Below are 26632 nucleotides of genomic sequence, written 5' to 3'. Positions count from 1 at the left end.
CTGTCTCTGAGGATGCCAGTCTTCCTGGTGTCCCCCAGAAAGAGTTTCCTTGTATAAAAGTCCTCTTTCTACAACAAACCTGGATCGATTAGAAGAGCTGAGAGGCGGTGGGTTGCTCCGTGCCGCCGTCCAAGCTCTCTGGAGGCTTTCATCTGCTTCCTGTTCGGTCTGGAACTGTTCCCTTGATGCTGGAGACATCAGTTCCTCATGGGATTGTGGACCTAGGCTTGGTCCCTCTGGAAGCGATATAGGGGATGGAGCTGTTTCTGTTGACTGTGAACCGCTCTCCGCTGGTGCGCTATGTTGGGATTCAGGCTCCAGCTGAGCCTCTTGTGTAGGGTTATCGGCTGCTGCCAGTTCAGGTTCGGTGGGGCCCTCTGGTGTTGAGGTTGCAAGTACTGGATTCAGTGCTGACACGGGGTCTGGTGTTGGTTGTTCGGCTGGTTCCGGTTCTGGGACTGGTTCCGTCTGGGTCTCTGGGACTGGATCCACTACTGCTGTTGCAGACATTGGCCTGGGGTCCAGGTCCATCACCTCTGACTGGGTCCTGATAGAAGTTTCCGGAACAGAGCTAGGCCTCACGGCTTGTTTAGCCTGGTTGCGGGTGACCATTCCCACCCTCTTGGCCTGCTTCACATGATTGGCCAAGTCTTCCCCCAACAGCATGGGGATGGGATAATCATCATAGACTGCAAAAGTCCACATTCCTGACCAGCCCTTGTACTGGACAGGCAACTTGGCTGTAGGCAAATTGAAAGAGTTGGACTTGAAGGGTTGAATCGTCACTTGGATCTCTGGGTTGATTAAATTGGGGTCCACTAAGGAAGCATGGATAGCTGACACTTGTGCTCCGGTGTCCCTCCACGCGGTGACCTTCTTCCCACCCACACTCACAGTTTCCCTCCGCTCCAAGGGTATCTGGGAGGTATCTGGGCCTGTGGACCTCTGGTGTGATTCCGGTGCAATGAACTGTAATCTGTTGGGGTTCTTGGGGCAGTTGGCCTTTACATGCCCCAGCTTGTTACACTTAAAACATCGTCCAGCTGACGGGTCACTGGGGCGAGGAGGGTTGCTGGAGAACGGGGTGGTGGGACGATAAGGGGTCTGGAGGGTTCTTTGGGAGGTAGGTGGGGCTTTGGGCGGCCCCCGGTAATAGGGTGTGGTCTGGGGTGGTCCCTTCTGGTCTCCGCTCCAACTGCGACCAGTTTTCTTCTTCTCTGCCACCTCCACCCATCTGGCTCCAATCTCTCCTGCCTCAATTACAGTTTTGGGTTTCCCATCTAGGATGTATCTTTCTATTTCCTCAGGAACACCCTCTAAGAATTGTTCCATTTGCATTAGGAAGGGCAAATTTACTGGAGATTCAACACTTGCTCCTGATATCCAGGCATCCCAATGTTTTACAATGTGGTAGGCATGTCGGGTAAATGACATGTCTGGTTTCCACCTTAGGGCTCTGAACCTCCGACGAGACTGCTCGGGTGTTATCCCCATTCTGACTCTCGCCTTGGATTTAAACAGTTCATACTTGTTCATGTGTTCTTTAGGCATTTCAGCTGCCACCTCAGCTAAGGGTCCACTGAGCTGCGGCCTCAGCTCTACCATGTATTGGTCAGTAGAGATGTTGTACCCAAGGCAGGCCCTTTCGAAGTTTTCTAAGAAGGCCTCAGTATCATCACCTGCCTTGTAGGTGGGGAACTTTCTGGGATGGGAAGTGGTACCTGGAGAAGGATTGCTAGGGTTTGTTGGTATATTCTGCTGGGCCTTTATCCTCTCCATCTCCTCCACATGCTTCCTCTCTTTTTCCTTCTCCTCCTCCTTCAGCCGCATGAGTTCTATCTGTCTTTCATGTTCCCTTTGTTTTTCCTCAGCCTGAAATTTGGCTAATTCCAGCTGTAGTCGAGCTGAGGATTTGGCCATTCTAACCTCTCTGTTTTTAACTAACTTTACACCCGAGGTTTAGAAATAAACAAACAAAACTTGGCTGTAAACTTTTGCTGTGCTGGAATAGAGTACCTATTCTCTGATAGTGATTGTCAGCCTACAGAAAAAGACAATTCCCTTGTCTCTGCTCTGGGCCCAAATTAAAGCAAAAAACCTCCAACTACTTGGAAAACTGCTTACCCAGCCCAAAGAAAAAAAAAAATTTCTTTTCAAACCTGTGCTCCTTGTAAAACAGAAAAAAAAATCAAAATCCTAAAAAAAAACCCTGCCACTTTTGTCTCCAGGCAAATGGGTAGAGCACACACCCCCTATTTACTTTTAGGAAGAAAAGAAAAAAAAAAAACCTCTGGGTTGGAAGACTGTGAATTTCCCTGCAGGAGTTAAGTACCCTGCCTCCAGGCAAGAAAACCTGCAATTCACAAGATAATCCCCTTTTGTCTCTGCTTGGCCACAAAGCAGAGAGAAACCAAGCTGCTTTCAGTTTCAAAGCTGCCTTCTGGACTTCCTAAAAATTCCTTTTTAAAATCTGTATTTCTAGTTCAAAAAATCTCAACTGGATCTCAAAATGATTTCAGGTTAATCCCACCACTGTGCCACCATGTCAAGGTTCCTCCCCCACTCTGAACTCTAGGGTACAGATGTGGGGACCTGCATGAAAAACCTCCTAAGCTTATCTTTACCAGCTTAGGTCAAAACTTCCCCAAGGTACAAAATATTATACCTTGGACAGGCCGCTACCACCACCAAACTAATACTGGTTACTGGGGAAGAGCTGTTTGGACGCGTCCTTCCCCCCAAAATACTTCCCAAAACCTTGCACCCCACTTCCTGGACAAGGTTTGGTAAAAAGCCTCACCAATTTGCCTAGGTGACTACAGACCCAGACCCTTGGATCTTAAGAACAATGAACAATCCTCCCAACACTTGCACCCCCCCTTTCCTGGGAAATGTTGGATAAAAAGCCTCACCAATTTGCATAGGTGACCACAAACCCAAACCCTTGGATCTGAGAACAATGAAAAAGCATTCAGTGTTTTACAAGAAGACTTTTAATAAAAAATAGAAGTAAATAGAAATAAAGAAATCCCCCCTGTAAAATCAGGATGGTATATATCTTACAGGGTAATTAGATTCAAAAACATAGAGAACCCCTCTAGGCAAAACCTTAAGTTACAAAAAAGATACACAGACAGAAATAGTTATTCTATTCAGCACAATTCTTTTCTCAGCCATTTAAAGAAATCATAATCTAACACATACCTAGCTAGATTACTTACTAAAAGTTCTAAGACTCCATTCCTGTTCTGTCCCCGGCCAAGACGACTACAGACAGACCCACAAACCCTTTGTTTCTCTCCCTCCTCCCAGCTTTTGAAAGTATCTTGTCTCCTCATTGGTCATTTTGGTCAGGTGCCAGCGAGGTTACCTTTAGCTTCTTAACCCTTTACAGGTGAGAGGAGCTTCCCCTGGCCAGGAGGGATTTCAAAGGGGTTTACCCTTCCCTTTATATTTATGACAAGCGTCTTTGTGAACCCCTGGAACAGTAGCTTCCCTCTCCAGCATTGAGTGTAGCCTCAGACTCAGTTTTCCTCTCACTGTCTCCCTCTTACTGGTTACTTAGTTTCACCTTCTGGCCAAATCAAAAAGCCTTCCCCTTCTTCCACTGGGTTAAATAAGAGTCCAACAAGCAGAACTACAAATGTCTGTTCCATTTTCTGGATCACAGTCCTCTCTCCAGGGCCTGTGAGACCACCTCTCCTTGCTTGCAGGGGTTCAAAAAGTCCATACCACTATGGGTGTTGGACTTTAAGGGTAGGCACCTGGAATAACACTCTTGCTACTATCCCAAAGACCAGACCAGGGTGGCTTTAAGAGGGAGACTGCAAATAACTTATGATTTTTAGGAGGCTAAAAAATTACATTTAAAGAAGATATACTCTAGCTCAACCACAGCTGTGGGACTTGAGGCAGAAATTAATTTATGGAAGTCCTGTGACCTGTTACGCAAGAGGACAGAATAGCTGATCACAAGGGACTCTTCTGGCCTTTTAAATCTATGATTCTGTTAATTTAATTATCAGTTTGTTTGTTTGTTTTAAAATACTTCAGTCTCGTTCTGGATTTCAGTGCAAAACGTTTTCTTTGCTTTCTTTCCAACAGGTGCAGCTAGTTACAACAGTTTTTATGTTTTCTGCAAAAGTTTCTGCCAAACTGTGAAGCCTGGGAAACTGCGGGTCCGTTGCAGTATGTGTAAAGAAGGGACGCTGACTCTGACAAGGGTAAGCAAGAGAATTCAAGTTTTTAAAGAAGTAAAAATTATGTATTGAGAAGTAATAGAAACATATTAACCGCTGTTTATAGCTTCGAAGATGAAACAAAGATTTGTAAACATTTTATTTATCCTTCCACTTCCCCCCCCCCCTTTTTTTTTTTTTGCTCAGTTCATTCAGGGAAAACTTTTCAAACTTGAGCTCTGATCTTGCAAAGACTTGAGCAGTTGCTTAATTTTATGCACGATGGGAAATCCAGTGGACATATTACATCTGGGTTCCACGATACTCTGAGCATTAGGTGCTGAGACCTGGATCCACAAAGGACTTTTAGGCATCTAGAATATCACTGGAAAAAAACTGTGATTCACAAACCCTGAGTTAGGCACCTAGGATCCCTAAACAATGAATGAGGAGCGATTCTCAGAAAGCCGGGAAGGTTCCATGGGATTTTACAAAGGTCCAGAACATTCTAGGAGGTTAGTGAAAAATGAATCCATATACAGAATACCTGAAACATTTTACTTGGAACATTCTATTTTCCCTTTTCTCGCTAACAACAAAAACAGCACCCCGAACCCGGCGCTCCCCAGCCGGCACCCCAGGCGGTCGCCTAGGTTGCCTGACCCTAAGTCTTCTCTGGTTTCGTGCGACAGATACCTGTTTACCTATAAACAGCTCCCTTGTGTGGCTCTGTATTGATGGATCAATTGCCAATAAATATACTAGGTGTTGTTGCTAGTTCTTTGGATCGATCTGCTGGTTAGGTTAGCCCACTGTGACTTTGTCTGGTCAGCAGAGTGCCAGCATCTGTAGCCTCACATCTTCAATCAAGAATTTGTTAAATATTTACCAGAGTTCCAAGGAGTCAGTTCCCGGACAGACCAGGAGGAAGAAGGTGGAATCCCAGGGGATTACTACCACCCAGAAGGAAGGATAAGGCGGTAACCTGCTAACACCAGCTGCCATATATAAAAGGAGGAAGAATTAAGTAGTGGATATTATGCGTGAATGGAGATTTAGGTGGTAACTGTATACTTCTGATTTTACCCCCCCGCCCCCTGCCAAAATGTTGAGCACTTATATTGGACTTGGGTTGCATCCTGAAAAAGGAAGGATGTTGGTTGAATAAGTATATCTCCAAAAAGGGGATGACTTAGAGGACTTTTTGCTTATACACTGGGGAGTGAGAGCGTTTCTTACACTGCCTGAAGTCTTATCACCTGAGGTTGCTATAAAAGTGGTTTTGTTTTTTTTCAGAAGAACTGAGCACCCACAGCTCCCATAGATTTCAGGGGGCTTTGTGTGCTGTTTGGCATCTTTGGAAATCAAGCTACTTTTATTAGGAGTCTACATTTGGCCTTAACTTTGGTTCACAGAGAGCGATGAGTTTTGCTTTTCATTTTTTTTTCAATGGCTTCTGAGTGTTTATGTCCAATGCTTCAGGGAGATCATTTTAAGTGAAAAAAGTCTATCGTCACTGAAATAATAAAGTGTGATAAACATTGCCAAATTGTTATTCAAAAACTTACTGTCTTTTAGGCAAAACTTTAATGTTATGCTTAAGTCATTTGAGGGTCCCTTTAACTTATTATCAAGGCTTTGAAGAAACATATTGAGGTATTCCAGCTGAACAATTGTAAATGTATCTGAATTAGTCAATTCTAATGATATGTGGCATTGTAAACTGAAGAGTCCCACAGAACCTTTGAGAAAGATTGCTCTTTTTTGTACTTAGAGAAATTAATTAGTGGTACTTTCTTAAGGGCTTTTCTCTTAGCCATGGACTAAGGTCTTCTGACTCTAATCTCTGTTCCAGCAGTGATTCCCTCTATGGCTCTGTGCAAGTCACTTTAGTCAAGATTTTCAAAAGTATTTTCTAATTTTGACTGTTTCAGGTTCTGGGGGCCCCGCATTAAACACCTGGGTCAAAATTTTCAGTCTTGTATGTCCAAAGTTAGACACCTGTATCCATATTTAGGTACCTAGATAAGAGGCCTGACTTTTTCTGAGGTGCTGTGCATTTGCAGATCCCATTGACTTCATTAGAGGTTGTGTGTTCAGCACCTCTTAAAATCAGGTTCTTTTGCCATTAACCTTTCTGCCTCAGTTTCTCAGGCTGTAAAATGAGGATAATTCTGGCCCGTCTCAGAGGGCTGTTTGAAAGGCTTTGAACACAAATCAGGATAAACTTGTTTCTCTTTGACTTTCATCTTAATGATTATTCTTAAATACCAAGGCATGCAGAAAAGAACAATGTGGCTCCACCAAGCAGCCCAAACTTTTCAGGTTCCTTCCAGAGTTCAGGTACATCACCTTATGAGAGATGAATGAGCTGCAAGAGAACCAAGAAGTTAGATTCCACTTCACAGACATTTTACTCGGCCATCTTTTTTACCAAAGCCACATTTTAATGTTTAATCAATAATGGTTTCAATCAAATCTGCATTAAAATAACTTGAATCAAAATTGTCTTTGCCTCATATTTATAATTTTGGTTCATATTCAAATTTATATTGTCAGTTAGATGTCAAAGCTACTGAAGGAAAATGCTGTTTTTAATAGCAGAAAATGAAGGGAATTGTTAAAGAACTTTCGCATTCACCTTTGCATTGCTAACACAGAACACACCTTAGGTTCTTGTCCATGCTCACTGACTTTACAGAGCATGTTTTTATTTTGCTGCTTCAGAGACTTAAGCAATAAAGTCCTGAGAGAGGATTGCATTTACAGATTCAAACAGACCTTGCATTAGCTTCCTTATGCTCATTATTCTGAGGGCTTGTCTCTGCAGGTCTTCCTGTTTCTTCATCTAGTTTTCTCTTAGCTCACAGATGCTCTGTCTTGTATTCTGGGGAGTTGGAATTAATGAGAGCCATCTGATATGCCAGGGCGAGTCATCAGAATAGCTCAGCATTTCCACATAGAATCCTAAAATCTGACAATCTATCACAATACCCTTGCCTCTTCTGGCCTCATCTCCTCCCCCACTCTTCAAACGTCTCCCTTCTGTTTCCAATCCTTTTTTCCCTTTATGCCTTTTTCCACATCCTTCTGTCTTTCTCTGCTCTTTTCCATTGCTTCATCCATCCTAGTTGGTGCCAGCTTCAGGGCTTTGAGTGCTGCAGCCTCTAGTGATGTAAATCTTTCAAAACTCAACCCACTTATTATAAGTTACTGGAGTTTGTTGCTTCAGAGGAGACATTCCATTATTGTGTTGCTGACACAGCATAAACATGGTGCCAGAAATAAAACTGAGACTCTAATCATCCTGCGAGTAGTAGAAGTTTTACCAGTGGGGTTCCGGGGGCATTGCCCCACAAAATGTTTTTGGACACTCTCCTTATTCTTGCTTCTACTTACTATCTTGAACCCAGTAACATTTAAACTGAGTCAAATTTTTGAAATTCTGACATCATGGGTTTGAAGTTCTCAGATGCTTAGTCTTAACTTTGTCAAAGTCTAACTGAACTTCCACATATTTGAGATTCTCTCATCACACTTTTCTTATTTGGAAAGGTACTAAGCATTGCTCTTAATTTTGGTAATTGAAAAAAAAGACTGAGTCTCTTCCCCCCAACTCTGTCCCCCATAATTCCTCACAACCCTACTGTAAAGACCTTAGTATAAAAAGCTCTAACATGGCAGATCTCTCAACAAACTTCTTTTATCTCACTGTTTGGAATCTACTTGGACTATGTTATTTTGGCATCTATGGGGTAAATAATATAAGGCAGTGGTCTCTAAACTATTTTGATCGCGCACCCCTATCAGTAAAAAAATTTTGAGCGTGCACCCCCAATATATGAATATTTATTTATGTATAATTACATACATGTACTCCTGTACTAATATATTGTGTACATTATAAAACATACACAAAAATAGAAATTAAAAAAGGATGAGATAAGGATGAAATAAACAATATTTTTAAAATATTTTTTTATTTTATTTATTAACAGTACAAAAAACCTTTTTGCTCTCACTAAAAAAAATTACTAATAATATTTTTAGTGACAGCAATGTGATTGAATATACTTCATTATTTTTGAAAATCTTGGTTTAACACTTTGTGATACAGCGATTCGAAGGTCTGGTTCTAAGTTCAGTTTATTTCACATCTTGGTTTTAATGGCTGTCATAGTTGAAAAAGATGCCTCACAAAGATACATAGATTGAAATGGAAGAAGTGTATCATTGCTTACTAAATCATGATACTCATTTTTCAATCCCATCCACCAATTATGCAAAGGTTTTTTGTTGAAATTCGGCTAGTAAATTTCCGTCTTCCCTGATGTCAATCAGTTGTTCTTGCAAACTAATCGGAAGTTTTTATATTTTTAACAAATGGATTCAAAACCCACTGAAACTCTTTGTTTGGAAGATTTTTAAACAGGTTAGGAAATTCTGTTTCCAAGTTTTTTAAGTGTGCAGATATGAGAGTTTTTATAGGTGACACACTTACATCGTTTTCGGCAACAAAATCACATAACGATGGAAACATTTCCAAACATCCGTTTTCAAAATGCTCTCTCCATAGCACAAGTTTCTTTCAAAAAGCAGTTGCTTTCTCACTCAGTGTTAAAACGTCACCTTTACCTTGAAGGGACAGATTAAGTGTGTTTATTTTTTCGAAAATATCTGCTAGGTAGCATACTACTGACAGTCACTTGTCATCACAGAAAAGGTCAGCAAATTTAGAACACTTGTCTTTTTGTAAAAGAAAAATGTGTAACTCATCTTTAAGTTAAACAACTCTTTTAAGCACTTTGCCACGAGATAACCAGCGAACCTCTGTGTGGTACAAAAGATTTTCATGGTCACTCCCCATCTCATTACAAAGTACTGTAAAGATTCTACTATTTAAAGGTCTTGTTTTTATAAAATTAACCACATGGATGACATCCTGTAGCACTTTGTGCACTTCTGGCTCCAACTTCTTTGCTGCAATAGCTTGCCTATGAATGATGCAGTTTGAATGAATTTCACGTGTCGTGCTATCTCGGTAACCTTACCCCGGAATCCTTTCTTTATTCCAGTCAAAGCAGCTGCTCCATCAGGGGTTACACTTACACAGCTTTTCCATAAAATATTGTTTTTATTAAAGAAGTCATTTACTGTTGAGAATATATCTTCTCTGGTACATCTTTCCCTAGTGGCTCACAAAAAAGTAGTTCTTTGTGTATTTCATTATTTTGAAACAGAATCTAGCAAATACCGTAAGCTGAGACATGTTAGAGACATCTGTACTTTCATCCAACTGTATAGCAAACCTCCCACACTGCGTAATTTGTTCTAATACTTGTTTCTTCAAATCTTCAGCAGTGTCTTCTATGTGTCTTCCAACAGTATTTGCTGACAAAGGAATGCATTTTAGTTTGTCGCCATATTGTTTTCCATGTATAATTTCATCCATTTTTACCACGGCAGGAAGAACAAGTGTTTCCCCAATGGTATGTGGCTTTTTGTCTTTCGCTATTAAGTAAGAAACCTCAAAAGAGGCTTCTAAACATTTATCATTAAGTTTAGTGAAATTTTGTAAAGTACTGGATTGAGTATCACATGACTTTAAACATCGCTGAAAAAATTGTAGAGGTTTGTCCTCATGTTCTGGATGCTTAGTTTTTAAATGTCTTGCTAGTCGTGATGGCTTCATGCTATCATTAGATAATATCTCAAGGCACAATATACACTTAGGGTGAGGTTCATCGTTAATGATAGTGGATGTAAATCCATATTTCAAATAGTCTTCTTGATAATTTCTAATTTTTTTGGCCGACTTCTTGTCAGATCTGATTAGATCGTCATTGTTTTTACCTCGTAATGTGGGTGATGAAGAGCTCATACTAGGAGTAGGAGAACTGTTAGCTCTGCCATTTTCTTGTTGTTCGCTTGTGCTCGCATTATTAGTATTATCTTCAATCCGTGGTTTCTTTGCAGGAATCTTTTTAAGCCACTTGTCCATTTTGTGAGGGTTAGTTTACTTAAAACTAGATAATACAATCTGTAACTTAACCGGGCACACGCAAACTGCAATACGTCGCAATACGCTGAAAGCGAACGAACGAGTGAGGGCGCCACTGTCAACCCCTCCACATTGTGGAACTCCCATTCTTCCCTCAGGAGACCTCGCAGGGCCGGCTCCAGGCACCAGCATAGGAAGCACGTGCCTGGGGCTGCACACTATAAGGGGCAACATTCCGGCCAATCTTAGGGCGGCACTCCTCCGGCCGCCCTTTTTTTTTTTTCCCCTCTCTCTCTGGCGGTGCTCCTCCTGCTGCGCAGCCCTTTTTTTCTCCCCCACCCTCTGGCGGTGCTTCTCCTGCCGTGCCCCCCAGTGGATCGCTTTGTGCACCTCCTGGGGTGCATGCACCCCACTTTGGAGACCATTGCTCTATACAACAATACCCAAGAGGCACCAATACAGAACTCAACAATATCAGTACCAACAGCAGTATTACAGGCAGCCTTTCTACCCATCCAGGCAACCAGGGTTCTGGAAAAGGAAACATAAATCACAAAGAACGAAGTGCTCTAACTCCAGCATTACACAAGCAGCTTGTCTTCATTCAGTTATAAGGAAAAGCAGCCCATTTGATTTCTGCTTCAAGGACAGCCATACAATCAGCAATCTTCTTAGTTTCCCCCACCCCTCACCATCTGGGAACAGATTGTCCCATTTCCTCAGAGCTTGGGAATCTATAATGATGGACAAATGGATCCTAAGCATTGAGACTGGGACGTTCTATACAGTTTCTGTCAACCCCTTTCACCACCTATCTACCTCGTCTTTTTTCAGGGACCCATTTTACAGGTCAGTGCTCCTTCAAGAAGTTCATCCTCTGCTCACTCTAGTGTTGATAGATGTTCCCCTTCAACATCAGGGAAATGGGTATTATTCATGACACTTTCTGATTCCCAAGTCCTGGGGTGGGGGGGTCTGAGACCCATTCTGGATCTTTGAAATCTCAACAAGTCCATCAAGTACATAAAAGTTCACATGGTCTTCCTATCATTGATTATTCCTTCTTTAGATCACGATAAGTGTTTTGATGTTCTTGATCTCCGGGACACTTACTTCCATGTGGCAGTTGTGCCAAGTCAAACGAAGCTTCTAAGATTTGTGATAGGAACCAACTTTATTAAGACACAGTATAGAATCATAGAATCATAGAATCATAGAATATCAGGGTTGGAAGGGACCCCAGAAGGTCATCTAGTCCAACCCCCTGCTCAAAGCAGGACCAATTCCCAGTTCAATCATCCCAGCCAGGGCTTTGTCAAGCCTGACCTTAAAAACCTCTAAGGAAGGAGATTCTACCACCTCCCTAGGTAACGCATTCCAGTGTTTCACCACCCTCTTAGTGAAAAAGTTTTTCCTAATATCCAATCTAAACCTCCCCCACTGCAACTTGAGACCATTACTCCTTGTTCTGTCATCTGCTACCATTGAGAACAGTCTAGAGCCATCCTCTTTGGAACCCCCTTTCAGGTAGTTGAAAGCAGCTATCAAATCCTCCCTCATTCTTCTCTTCTGCAGACTAAACAATCCCAGCTCCCTCAGCCTCTCCTCATAACTCATGTGTTCCAGTCCCCTAATCATTTTTGTTGCCCTTCGCTGGACTCTCTCCAATTTATCCACATCCTTCTTGAAGTGTGGAGCCCAAAACTGGACACAGTACTCCAGATGAGGCCTCACCAATGTCGAATAGAGGGGAACGATCACGTCCCTCGATCTGCTCGCTATGCCCCTACTTATACATCCCAAAATGCCATTGGCCTTTTTGGCAACAAGGGCACACTGCTGACTCATATCCAGCTTCTCGTCCACTGTCACCCCTAGGTCCTTTTCCGCAGAACTGCTGCCTAGCCATTCGGTCCCTAGTCTGTAGCTGTGCATTGGGTTCTTCCGTCCTAAGTGCAGGACCCTGCACTTATCCTTATTGAACCTCATCAGATTCCTTTTGGCCCAATCTTCCAATTGGTCTAGGTCCTTCTGTATCCTATCCCTCCCCTCCAGCGTATCTACCACTCCTCCCAGTTTAGTATCATCCGCAAATTTGCTGAGAGTGCAATCCACACCATCCTCCAGATCATTTATGAAGATATTGAATAAAACCGGCCCCAGGACCGACCCTTGGGGCACTCCACTTGATACCGGCTGCCAACTAGACATGGAGCCATTGATCACTACCCATTGAGCCCGACAATTTAGCCAGCTTTCTACCCACCTTATAGTGCATTCATCCAGCCCATACTTCCTTAACTTGCTGACAAGAATACTATGGGAGACCGTGTCAAAAGCTTTGCTAAAGTCAAGAAACAATACATCCACTGCTTTCCCTTCATCCACAGAACCAGTTATCTCATCGTAAAAGGCGATTAGATTAGTCAGGCGTGACCTTCCCTTGGTGAATCCATGCTGGCTGTTCCTGATCACTTTCCTCTCATGCAAGTGCTTCAGGATTGATTCTTTGAGGACCTGCTCCATGATTTTTCCAGGGACTGAGGTGAGGCTGACTGGCCTGTAGTTCCCAGGATCTTCCTTCTTCCCTTTTTTAAAGATTGGTACTACATTAGCCTTTTTCCAGTCATCCGGGACTTCCCCGGTTCGCCACGAGTTTTCAAAGATAATGGCCAGTGGCTCTGCAATCACAGCCGCCAATTCCTTCAGCACTCTCGGATGCAACTCGTCCGGCCCCATGGACTTGTGCACGTCCAGCTTTCCTAAATAGTCCCTAACCGCCTCTATCTCCACAGAGGGCTGGCCATCTCTTCCGCATTTTGTGATGCCCAGCGCAGCAGTCTGGGAGCTGACCTTGTTAGTGAAAACAGAGGCAAAAAAAGCATTGAGTACATTAGCTTTTTCCACATCCTCTGTCACTAGGTTGCCTCCCTCATTCAGTAAGGGGCCCACACATTCCTTGGCTTTCTTCTTGTTGCCAACATACCTGAAGAAACCCTTCTTGTTACTCTTGACATCTCTGGCTAGCTGCAGCTCCAGGTGCGATTTGGCCCTCCTGATAACATTCCTACATGCCCGAGCAATATTTTTATACTCTTCCCTGGTCATATGTCCAACCTTCCACTTCTTGTAAGCTTCTTTTTTATGTTTAAGATCCGCTAGGATTTCACCATTAAGCCAAGCTGGTCGCCTGCCATATTTACTATTCTTTCGACTCATCGGGATGGTTTGTCCCTGTAACCTCAACAGGGATTCCTTGAAATACAGCCAGCTCTCCTGGACTCCTTTCCCCTTCAAGTTAGTCCCCCAGGGGATCCTGGCCATCCGTTCCCTGAGGGAGTCGAAGTCTGCTTTCCTGAAGTCCAGGGTCCGTATCCTGCTGCTTACCTTTCTTCCCTGCGTCAGGATCCTGAACTCAACCAACTCATGGTCACTGCCTCCCAGATTCCCATCCACTTTTGCTTCCCCCACTAATTCTACCCAGTTTGTGAGCAGCAGGTCAAGAAAAGCGCCCCCCCTAGTTGGCTCCTCTAGCACTTGCGCCAGGAAATTGTCCCCTACGCTTTCCAAAAACTTCCTGGATTGTCTATGCACCGCTGTATTGCTCTCCCAGCAGATATCAGGAAAATTAAAGTCACCCATGAGAATCAGGGCATGCGATCTAGTAGCTTCCGTGAGCTGCCGGAAGAAAGCCTCATCCACCTCATCCCCCTGGTCCGGTGGTCTATAGCAGACTCCCACCACTACATCACTCTTGTTGCACACACTTCTAAACTTAATCCAGAGACACTCAGGTTTTTCTGCAGTTTCGTACCGGAGCTCTGAGCAGTCATATTGCTCCCTTACATACAGGGCTACTCCCCCACCTTTTCTGCCCTGCCTGTCCTTCCTGAACAGTTTATAACCATCCATGACAGTACTCCAGTCATGTGAGTTATCCCACCAAGTCTCTGTTATTCCGATCACGTCATAGTTCCTTGACATCACCAGGACCTCCAGTTCTCCCTGCTTGTTTCCAAGGCTTTGTGCATTTGTATATAAGCACTTGAGATAACCTGTTGATCGCCCCTCATTGCCAGTATTTCCCTTCAGCCTGTTGTCAGCCCCACAAGTATTCACCAAGTGTATGGCAGTGGTGCCAGCTTACCAGAAGAGGAAAGCGAATTCATGTCTTCCTTTATCTAGAGAATTGATTAGTTCAAGGCCGATCCAAACACCAGTTTCTCCAGTACATCCTTCATCTCTTTAATCATCTGTGACTTATGTTGAACAAAGGGAAATCAACCTTCATCCCAGCACAGAAGATCAGGCTCATTAGGGCTCTACTCAGTTCTGTGAATTCAACCACTTTTCTTCAAGAGAGATTTCAGACCATTCACTAACTATGTCTGTCTCTCAAGTCACACTTCCCCACCACAGTCCAAGCCTCTCCAGTGTTACTAGGCCACATGGCCTCATGTACCCCAATATATCAGGCTTCACCTGTGAATCCTCCAAGGTTGGTTTATTCCATCAGTCAACCTGTCTGCAAAAAAAGACAACAAGAAAGTCCATCAATTCTGTTTTTGAGCGTGTCACAGTCCAGGCTTATTAAACTATGCATTTCTCCTGTCGTAGGGACAGTCTTATGTATGCATTGCACTGCTACCCCCATCAACCATTCTGCTCATCCCACAAGTGATCCTCCAAGTTGAAACAAAACCATGCCAAGATAATTTTTACAGCTTTGCTGTGGTTGAAACAGTGCTGATTTTCCAATCTTCTCAGCCTCTCAATTTGGCCTCTGTACCTTCTGCTTCCTCTTCCAGACCTGCTGTCCCAACGAGCATGGACAGGTATTGCACCCGGACCCAAAAAGCCTGCACCTTTTGACATGGCTATTGACGGTTAGATCAGTCAAAGGATAACTGCTCTGTAGCAATTCAGAAGGTATTGCCTAATAGCAGAAAGGCAATCCTCTTGACTCACTTATTTAGCTAAGTGGAAGTTGTTTTCAAGCCAGCCCACTTTCTGGAGGACACCTCCATCAGAAACTATGATTTAGGACATTTTGGAGTACTTGTTACATCTGAAATCCTTGGACCTTTCTCTAGGCTCCCTAAGAGTCCACCTAGCAGCAAATTATCCTTTAGTTCATAGAAGATTGTCTTGTATGTGCGTGTTTGTTTTTTAAACTGATGGTTTCTAGATTTTTTTAAAAGGGATTGTTTGACTCTTTCCCCCAGCAAAGGATGCATTGACATCTTGGGCCTTAACATTGTATTACCTACTTTAATGGGCCCCTCAGGTAGGCACAAGTTCAAATGTTCTTTGCTTCATCTGTGTTGTCAGACATCTTTTCTCTTAGACATCACATCAGCCAGAAGAGTGGTGAACTTCAGGCTCTCATGGGAGGACTGCCATACACAATATTTTTTTTAAAGATAAAGTAGCTTTGAAGTCACATCCTCCTGACTAAAGTGATTGAGATGAAAAGCAAATATCAGACAATATAGTAGTTTTGTTTTTTTCCCTAAACTATGCACACACAAGGATGAACGTCTGCATACTGTGGCTGTAAGGTGAGCATTAGCCTTTTATCTAGACAGGACTAAACCTTTCCAGTTGTCTCCAACTATTGATGGATTATGCCGACAAAATGAGAGGTCAGGCAATTACATCAGATGGTTTCTAGGTGGATTATTTCCTGCATTACCACAGTTTACAGCATAATGAACACTTCCTCCCCCACAAAGACTATTGATTCATTCAACGAGAGCTCAAGCTACTTTGGTGGCTTTTTCTAAAAGATGTCCCTGTACTGGACATTTGTAGGGCTGTCACTTAGTCCTTGGTGCATACTTTCACCATTATTACACCATGATGACTGCCTCAAGATCTTAATGATACTGTCTGTGAGTCACCTGAGTGCAGTACACATGTGTAGCCACTCAAAAAGGAAACAGTTACTTACCTGTATTGTAACTGTTCTTTGAGATGCAATTGCACATGTGTATTTCCTGACTCTCCCTCCATCCCCTTTGCACCAAAGTCTGCAGTATGAAGGAACTGAGAGAAGTTGCCCTGAACTTCATAAGGAGCCACGAGGATGTCCAGGGTGCATGTGCCACCCTCGTAGGTACTGCTGCAAAAAATTCTCTGCCTCTGTTGTATTGGATGCACACACACCTATGTGGAATACACCCATTGAACCACAGTTAAAATACAGGTAAGTCATCTTTTTTTTTTTACCATCCCAAAAAACAGAATACATAGCATAACTACTCCTGCATTTACTTTCCCAGTTGAGTTTCAATAGAACAATATAATTCAAAAGACAAAAGTTTCTTCATTCCAGGAGTTTGAGATGGCTTTACTCAAAATTCCCAAAAGGGTAATATTTGCCATAAAATTAAACTTAATGTAATGAATATATTGGAAAGTAGCCAGTCGAGTTTTATAAATACACTAAAATATTTTGGTTCTGTGCTTAAAGGTGAGGTGCAGATTTAAAGATGTGGTGAGCACTGATTTTTATTTCCCTCAGTTTTCATTCACTGTTTCAGCATCTGTGTATGTTTCTATAATTTTGGATGTGTTCTCACCAGATCTGTGCCTTTTCCAGGATTACTGTTCTCAGCCTTCCTGTGCCCCCTTCCATGGGTGCCAGGTTTGTATAATTTTTGGTGGTTCCCAGAACGGGTCCAAGCAGAGCCATCCCATCCATAGGATGGACCAGGGCAACCGCCCCAGGCCCCATGCTTTGAGGGGCCCCATGCTTCAGGGGGACGAGGGGTACAGGGTGGCCTGAGGGGTTAGTGTGGGTGCTGGCACTGGCAGCAGCGAGCGACTTGGCCACAGCCTGTCCCACCCTGCTGGCTCCCGGTGTTGCTCGGGGAAGGGGGCAGAAGCTGGAAAGAGGCGGGGTGGGGGCTTGGGGAATGGGGTGTAATAGGGGCGGGGTGGGGCAGAGCTGGAGGGGTGGGCTGGGGCTGGCTCGTTCGCTGCTGCTGGTGCCAGGCCCCCCGCTAACCACCCAAGCCGCCCTGGACCCCACGTCCCCCTGAAGCAAGGGGCCCCCCAAAGCGTGGGACCTGGGGTGGTTGCCCTGGTCCGTCCTATGGATGAGACGGCTCTGAAAATATAAGCCCAAACATTGGTGGAACACAGGCACCACAAACCCATATAACTCGCTGCCTATGCCCCCTTCCTCTGCTCCCCCAAAATGCCTAGGTTACCACTTTCTCATTCTGATGGTCTGCTTTTTGTCAGGCAGCCTGAATAACAGGAAATGGAGACTTTGAAAAGGAGACTTAGTTCCATTATAATTATTTATTAACATTGGGCCCCGATTGTTCCTTCCAGATCTGTGCAAGGAGGGGTCCCTTTGTGTGCAGATCTTTCTCTGCCCAGGAAGAAAGGCACTGTCCCCAGTGCACTGTTTTTTGGCTTTTATTTTATTTTATCCCTGTGATATCCAGCCCCTGGTACTGGCTACTCATAGAAATTCCAGATCCTCTGCACCCATGGGTGCAGTGTTTCTGAATTTACCAGTTTTTCCTTAAACCACCGCTGCTGTAAAGCACACAGTACTTGTGATAAAGCAAAAATAGGTTTATTTAAGAAAAATAAAGATTCAAATAGAAATGAGACAGTTGTGGAAACAAGTGGTTATAATACAAAACAAAATTCTAAAACATGAAGCTATATCTATCCTTATCAATAGTTACTTTGACTATCTAATAAAATAGATTCTTACTCCCTTTCCCAACCACCCAAGAAGTTCAGTCTATGCAGAGCTGGCTGCTTTCTCAAAAACCAAGATCCAAACCATTCATGAAAGTACCTCCCCACCACATGTGTTGCCTGATTCTGTAAGTGCTCAATGGTTGTACAAGTACCAGGGGCTGTCCTTGGTGAATGGATCCAGAGTGTCTTTCCCTAAACTCTATTACACTGAAAACAGTCTTTTGTTTCTATTCACAGCCAGGGTGAAGTTCTGTCTGTTGTAATATTCCTTTTTCATGTCTAAGAGGTTTTGATTTGTTAGTACTGGGAGGGAGCAAGGCTGATCAATTAAGCTTTGTGTTATTTCGCTGACAATTCCCTCTTGCTTGCATGATCCGTCCCCCAATGACTGTTATCTCTCTGTGATTAATTTCTACTTCAAATTTCTACTCCAAGCATACTTTCCATATAAATACATTGTTCCTTAAATATTCCCTATACATACATCTTGCAATGAATATGAGTCTTGACAGGTTACAAGCTTTCTGTAAACACCTCAGGGATATCCCTTAGACATAAATGCCCTGCAAGAAATGTGTGTGGTGTAAGGAGTTTGTCAGGTCTGAGATGAGAACTGTTGACAAAAAACAGGCGACCTTTTGCCAAGCGGTCTTTGTGTGACAGGAAGCTGCTTATCAGTTGAAATTCCTACCTCTCACCCCTCTTAAATGCATGGTTGGATGGCTATGAAAATGCTGCTCCTCATTAGGTATTGCAATCAGTTTCTGAGTGTGAGGGATGAGTCCAAGACTCTAATGTAATTGGTGCATTTATATGTTTGATGATCTTGATAATTTATTAATATAATCTAAAATCATACTTCATATTAGTTGAACTCCTTTTCCTCTGAGAATCCTGACCCTCCTGAGCATCTGAAAATTTTGTAGCGAGTATAATTTTAAATGACACCTAAGATAACTACAGCTAAAAGGGATCAACAGTTTAAAAAAACACACTCTCTTCTTTAGGTTTGTTTACTTTGTGCATTAGACAGCAGATTGCAACTGCAGTCAATTTCATTGCATTGTATTACTGATGGTCAGTTGCATGTCCTGTCTCATGCACTAACATGGTGACCTTAGGTAAGGATGCACACTTTGCCCCATGATCTGCAGTACGGTGTGTGAGTCACAGCCGCAAAGCTAAAACTGAAGAGGCAGCAAGAAGGCATGTGTGTAGAGATGGAAAGGATGGTGCAGGACTGAGTGTGTCTAGGGGTGTTGCTCTCAAATAGACCCTTGTAAACATCATGAGAACTGAAAACAATATTTTTTAAAAAAAGTTTAAAAAAATCAGACATGCTATTTAAAGGTCCTCTGTCAATGTTTTGTTAAAAAAAAGCCTGTTTAAAAAAGTCAAGTTCTTGATATCCCTTAAATGCCAGCAGTTCAGTGACAGAGTGGGATATAGAACTAAGTTTTCCTGACTGTTAGTCTCTTCCTTTAAACAGTGGGAAACGTTGTCTAGTTTTATTAGCCCAATTAAATTAAATGGTGATTGTTACATTAGTCTTTCCCTTTGTAGGGCCTAATTGAGTCACAAGTTCAAATGGGTTTAATGGTCTCATCCTAGTTCATAGCGGACACCATTCCAGGTTATAAAACACTATTACAAGAATTACCATATTGGGCAATTTTTGTTTGGGAGGGGTCTAATTCTGGAATGTCAGGGATGTTGATCAGGATTGAGGTGCATCGTCAGAACTATGCAAGGAAATGTAATTTGTGCCTGCCTGTTTTCTCCTCCCACTGCTGTCATCCACACCTTGGCAAGATAGCAATGTGCAGCCAGAAGAAAGGATGCTGAACCTATGTTAACTCCAAGCCAACATAGTGAAGTAATTTGAAGGAAGTGAGCTTTGCACACTGGTCAGCTGGCAAGAACACCTCCCCAGGTATAGGTAATAGATTATTGTGTAGATGACTATGAGGAATAATGTTGTCCCAGTCACACAGGAAGAAAGACAGGCCGCAATGCATGTGGTTTAATTAGCCACATCTTCAGCCATTCATTTAACATAAGGCAAAACTTATACCATTCAAATGTTTCACTCTTCTAAGGTATACAATACAAAATTCTATCATAATTGGCCGTGCAGTTCATAATTCTTTTCTTCACATGATCCCAAGTTTTTGGGAATTGCCATCAGTCCTCCTTCTTTCCAGCCCGTTACTGAGATTTCATGGCCTTCTCCATGTATTAGGGTTAAAGGGGAGTGGAAAAGGGAGAGTTGTCTCCTGTCTATACCAGATATTAAGAGCCGAACCCCTCCTTTTTCCAGCTTCCTTGGGGGAAGGAGTCCCCTGGGTCCATTTCCCACTCCAGTTTGAGAACCACATGCCCTCTCTAACGAGTACCTGCACTGGATACCTGCTATGCCAGCCATCTAGTGAGTTTTGACATTTTGACATACCTTACCTTGTTCTCCTAACCTACGTCACTGGATCCCTGACCTGTGAACTGACCCTGCCTCAGCCAATCTGTTGATGAGGAAAAAAATCCTTTCCAGCCCCAAAAGATAAAAGGGAACTGGTACAAGCCCCCAAGAGATCATAAAACCTGGTCCTACTCTGAACCCCTGGCTGAGAGCTGGTATTAGTAATTGTATGTGAGACTGAGAGAGAGAGAGAGAGAGAGAGCTCCTTCTGGAATGCACAGAGTATAAATACCTCTCCCTTCCCCAGTGCATGTCCAGTCTAGCTACTTCCTGTTACCTCTTTGGCTTTGTTCAAGTAAGTCCCCCTTTCCCCTCCTTCACAACCCAAATTCAGTAGGGATTCTTAAAGGAGCCCCATCTCCTTTTTCCTGTCAGCTGGACAAAGACCCCGTACATTCTGTTTCAGCCAGCACATTTTCATGGGAACTGCTGTAAGTATTTCAGTGTCTGGGCCTTATGATGATCTCATCTCACTTCCTCCTGAGGCCTAACACTTGGGTAGAACATAACTCCAGCAGGGGTATCTTGCAATAATGCAAATGGCCACTATTCCTAGCATTTGCTTGCACAGGATTGAATTTAAGCTGCTGGTCCCTGACAACACCCTGCCTCTTCCCCTGTATTTTCCAGAATGCTCTCTAGCTCACTGGTTCTCAGTTTATTGTAGCTGTAGAGATCTATTATGCATGTTTCTCTAGACTGTGCAAAACTTCTCTCCATGTGCTGAGCAAAAATGTAATTCTCAGAGCTAGTGCATTGCTGCTGCACCTTTTTCATCTGTGCTCAACAGCCTGCAGGCCTGAGCCAGTCATGCCAGACTTAGGATAGTGCTGTCAGTCCCTCACTTTCATACACCATAAAAATTCACTTTAAAAATTATTTAATCCATATCTTAAAAACAATTATCTCACTTCTGAAATTCCACCTGGTTATTCCAGTGATAGCTGAGAGGCCTCTTTTTTAATGTATATTTATTTTCCTTTTGTAAATAGGGAATTGGCTGAAGTAAAACTAACATAGTCAAGCCATCAAAAGTGTGTATGTGCAGCACCACTACAAACTTTTCTGAAAGAAGCCATACTTGTTGTGAAAACATTTTTTAAATTGTCGATACACTGACTAGCATAAGCTTTTACATGGCATTGTAGCAAAAGTTTCTTAAGAAGGTCTCTTATTCCATAAGTAGCAAAGCACAATGTAAGCCAGCATTTGTTCCAGTAAATTTTATTGACATGAAAGTAAATACCTGTGTAAAAACCCACACAAAGCTTTGGGTGACCTCAACTTTAAGTATATGCTAATCCTTTTCTGTGTGGAAGCTGGGAGTGACCAGCTTAATTGAATTGAGCATTATTTTTTTCCTGGCATGCAGACTGATATTTTAAACATTACTTATTCATTTAAAACATCCTTATTCTCTGAGACCTTCTTTAACCATCATGCCTATTTGCATATTATTATTTAAATATATGATGTTGGGAGTGAGTTTAAAATGTATGGGACTACAGTTCTTTAAAGCTAACGAGCCCCCCCCCCCCCCCCCCACACACACACCTTTTTAAACAAAGACTTAATCACCTAAATTTAAAATTTGTAATTTCCGGATGACAGCTAGGGTTGCATTTTATGAAAATTTTATGACCTGATGCTGTAAGGAACATTTATACCAGATTGAATTTAATTATAAAGAAACAGCAGTTGCTAAAAATATATAACCTCTCCCTTCGTTCACTAATTAATCAAGAGCATAAGTGTGGGAGTCTTTTATACACCACCCACAGGCCTGCCAGCAACTTTCACAAATAGCTCACAAAGCTTTGTCACCAGTTTCATACTGTTTTGGACATTTTGTCGCATTCAGGTTCTTTTTAATAATAGAGGATCACAATTTTTAGCAGTAGCCCTTGTTCAGGTCATAAGTACACAGAGATCCCTCTTTGTGGAGAAATGAGTTGTGATAACAATCAGATGTGGATTTTTTTTTAAAGTCTTTGCAATGCAAAGCAAATGCACAAAGACAGGTTTCAGAGTAGCAGCCGTGTTAGTCTGTATTCTCAAAAAGAAAAGGAGGACTTGTGGCACCTTAGAGACTAACCAATTTATTTGAGCAATAAGCTTTCGTGAGCTACAGCTCACTTCATCGGATGCATCCGATGCCCTAGCCTTACTCCGGCAAGCACCCATTGACTTTCAAATACTGCCAATGGGCCTGATTCCACAGGCTTACACAGTGGTTTCATGCTATTGTAACTGCATTGACATCTGTGGTGGTGCTACAGATGTAGGTGATATTGGAACTGGGTAAGCAAAAAGTGAAAACAAGGTAAAGAAAGAGCTTTGTCTAAATAAGCTCTAAGTAAAGACTTCAGGATTCAGCTCTTAGTTACTGGCCTTATGATGGTTGGTGCTTATATTGCAGGGGTAGACCACTGACGTTCTGTAGTGCTGCTTGAGGACCTCACATTATCTGAGACATTTCCTTCTACTAGAAGCTGAAGGGAGCTTTTTTTTTTTTTTTTAAATCTACTGTGGTTCTCAGGTGTTTCTCATCCTTTAGAAATAAGTTTAGCTTCTCTGGACACCCTGGGATGTATTCACATCTGATGAAAACAGTGGCTGCTCTATTGAAACTAATGGAGCTGCATCTGCTGCCCCTGTATCTGCATTCCCCTCAGTAATCCCCTGCATACTTCTGCTGCTCTGTCTCCTTCAGAACCCAAGAGGATTTTTTTTTTAATTTAAAATATTTTGTACAGCTGTGTCAACTTGTTTTTGGACCTGAGATGGATTTTTGTCTCTCCTTTCTCTTGTCCTTGTTCATGGATGGATGTATGCTGATGGAGCCATGGGCTGCTGCTGTGTTTTGTTGGATGTCATGTTACGGATGTTAATTTACCTATTACTTTCCATCTCACAATATTAAGAGATGAAAATAGGTTCATTTTGGTCCTCTGACACCATGGAAAGGTTCTCATCTAGAGTAGGCTCCAGAATACTCCAAGTCCCTTATAATAGAGTATATATATAATAGAGAATATAGAGTATTCTCCAGAATATTCCAAGTCCCTTATAATGAATGACAAATAACTGGTCGGTGAGAGTTCTAGTATTCTTCCTAATAAGCTACCGAAAATATAGGATTTTGCACGTAGTACTTGCACATTTCCTAACTTGAAAACACGCTCTTACTTCTGCCAGTGTTTTACTTCATGCTTCATAACCGTTTTTTTTAACTTTGTTATTTTTTTTTAATTTTGTTTATTTTGTTAACATTTCTGTAACATTTCTAACAATGGGCCCTTTTTCAGTAATACAAAATAGCATAGCAATGACTTTAATTGGATGAGGAGAATGAGTACTTAAATAATCACTGAAATCTGGTAATGTTTTATGCTACTCGGTATAGTATTTGCCATATAGTTTAATTCTGTCCTCTCACTCTGTCATAACACTCTGTATCCACAATGCCATCTCTTAGACCCAGCCCTGCTTACAGGTTACATAGCTGTCGCAGGGGTCACATCTCTGGTTTGGAGATAGAGAAGGAAAAATGCACCACTGCTTGTAATGGAATTGTGGAGCTGCTTGGAGGTGGGGAGCAAATATACCTGACCTTTCTGATCATCTGGCTCTCTCCATTGCTGAGGCCATGCAGCAAGTTACTACAACCCCATGAATGTAGTAGTAATACTCTTATGTGGTACAAGCAGCAGGTAAAGAAGGGATCAAGACTGGTTTCCTTCTAGTTTTATTAAAAATAAAGAAATGAATATATTATTTTTTTATGGGGTGAGGGTAGGTACAGGGACTGAGCACTTTTCTGTTCCCTCATTCCTGGTTGTCTTTGGAGATGTTTTGAGTCTGATGGAACATGTCTGTTTGGCCAGGTTTTTTCAGAACAGCGAGCCAGGGAGATGTCTTTGGATTCTGTGGCCTCTTTAAGCCTCTTTTTGGATGCGTAACAGTCAGCTAGGGACAAGAATCAGATTGTGGGAGAAAAAACCTGGTCATACTCTTCCAAGTTCAACCCACAAAATAATCTCCAGCCATGTGAGTCACCAAAATGTGACACCACTCACAGTAGACTGTGTGGATGTCAAAATATGATAATGTGGTTTCTGTGTTCTTTGAGTTTGGCTCCCACACAGTGGAGCTTGAATATGCCCACTATGCCCATTGGGCCTACTTCCTTCTTAACAGGAGAGTGGGGTAGAAATAAATGATGGCATCTCTTAAATGCCCCTTGTTTGTAGCACAAACATGGCCTTGTCTGCAATAGCAAAAATTTGTTTTTTACTAGGGCTGTCAATTAATCGCAGTTAACTTGCGATTAACTCAAAAAAATTAAATCATGATTAAAAAAATTAATCATGATTCATTGCAGTTTTAATCGCACTGTTAAACAATAGAATACCAATTTAAATTTCTTAAATATTTTGGATGTTTTTCTACATTTTCATATATATTGTATTCTGTGTTGTAATTGAAATCGAAGTGTATATTATTTTTTATTATAAATATTTGCTGTGTAAAAATTATAAACAAAAGAAGTAGTATTTTTCAATTCAACTCATACAAGTACTGTAGTGCAATCTCTTTGAAGTGCAACTTATAAATGTAGAATTTTTTTTGTTACATAACTGCACTCAAAACCAAAACAATGTAAAACTTCAGAGCCTACAAGGCCACTCAGTTCTACTTCTTGTTCAGCCAATTGCTAAGACAAACAAGTTTGTTTACATTTACAGGAGCTCATGCTGTCCTCTTCTTATTTACAATGTCACCAGAAAGTGAGAACAGGCATTTGGATGGCCCTTTTGTAGCTGGCATTGCAAGGTATTTATGTGCCAGATATGCTAAACATTTGTATGCCCCTTTATGCTTCAGCCACCATTCCAGCAGACCTGCTTCCATGTTGATGACTCTCATTAAAAAAAATGTGTTGATTAAATTTCTGATTGAACTCCTTGGGGGAGAATTGTATGTCCCCTGTTCTGTTTTACTCACATTCTGCCATGTATTTCACGTCATAGCAGTCTCGGATGATGGCTTAGCACATGTTGTTCATTTTAAGAACACTTTCACTGCAGATTTGACAAAACACAAAGAAGGTACCAATGTGAGATTTCTAAAAGTAGCTACAGCACTGGACCCAAGGTTTAAGAATCTGAAGTGCCTTCCAAAATCTGAGAGGGATGATGTGTGAAGCGTGCTCTCAGAAGTCTTAAAAGAGCAACACTCTGATGCAGAAACTACAGAACCTAAACCACCAAAAAGAAAGCTGCTTTTGGATTGTTATTGAGCAGAACCTGTCATCAGCATGGACGCATGTCCCCTAGAATGGTGGTTGAAAAATGAAGAGACATATGAATCTTTAGCGCATCTGACATGTAAATATCTTGTGACACCGGCTACAACAGTGCCATGAGAATGCCTGTTCTCACTTTCAGGTGACATTATAAACAAAAAGCAGGCTGCATTATCTCCTACAAATGTAAACAAACTTGTTTGTCTAAGTGATTGGCTGAACAAGAAGGAGGACTGAGTGGACTTGCAGGCTGTAAAATTTTACATTGTTTTATTTTTGAATGCAGCTATTTTTTGTACATAATTCTACATCTGTAAGTTCAACTTTCATGATAAAGAGATTGCACTACAGTACTTGTATTGCGTGAATTGAAAAATACTATTTCTTTTGTTTTTTACTGTGCAAATATTTGTAATAAAAATAAATATAACGTGAGCACTGTACACTTTGTATTCTGTGTTGTAATTGAAATGAATATATTTGAAAATATAGAAAACATCCAAAAATATTTAAATAAATGGTATTCTATTATTGTTTAACAGTGTGATTAATTTTTTAAGTGCGATTAATTTTTTTAATCGCTTGACAGCCCTACTTTTTACATGTTAGCTAATATGTTCATATGTATTAAAATCCTTGTGTAGAAAGGCAAGTTGTAGTTTTTATGTGTATTAGCTGTTCTAAGTAGACCCTGGTCTTCCTCTTAGATTTGACCACAGCAGCAAATGTGTGTGAAAGTATTAAATTGCCCTTTGTACATTAAGCCAATGAGAGATCTCTGACAGTAAAATTGTACAGATCTATGATTTACCCTTTCCTTTCTTACCTTGGTAACTATTCCATTACTTATGCTGATATTTAAATTATCATCACTGAGAATTTGAGTTAACTCCTCACTGAGATGAATGATGTAACTCACACCTGTCAGAGCTGTTTTTCCA

The 26632-nt window shown here is 41.9% G+C and overlaps 1 protein-coding gene across 3 annotated transcripts in view; it reads left to right on the top strand.

The window, feature by feature from the left end:
• PRKN (parkin RBR E3 ubiquitin protein ligase) overlaps positions 1–26632 on the top strand; it is a 1278888-nt gene that overhangs the window by 514272 nt on the left and 737984 nt on the right. For all 3 annotated transcript variants that reach the window (XM_084622668.1, XM_084622669.1, XM_084622667.1), the window contains exon 4: positions 4105–4223. In XM_084622668.1, coding sequence (XP_084478794.1) covers positions 4105–4223 — 119 coding nt within the window. The remainder of the gene's footprint in view (positions 1–4104; positions 4224–26632) is intronic.

This window comes from Lepidochelys olivacea (assembly GCF_965140295.1).
Source record: "Lepidochelys olivacea isolate rLepOli2 genome assembly, chromosome: 3".
In the NCBI taxonomy this organism is placed as follows: domain Eukaryota; kingdom Metazoa; phylum Chordata; order Testudines; family Cheloniidae; genus Lepidochelys; species Lepidochelys olivacea.
The sequence above is the reverse complement of the archived record's forward strand: the minus strand, read 5'-3'. Positions and strand labels throughout refer to the sequence as shown.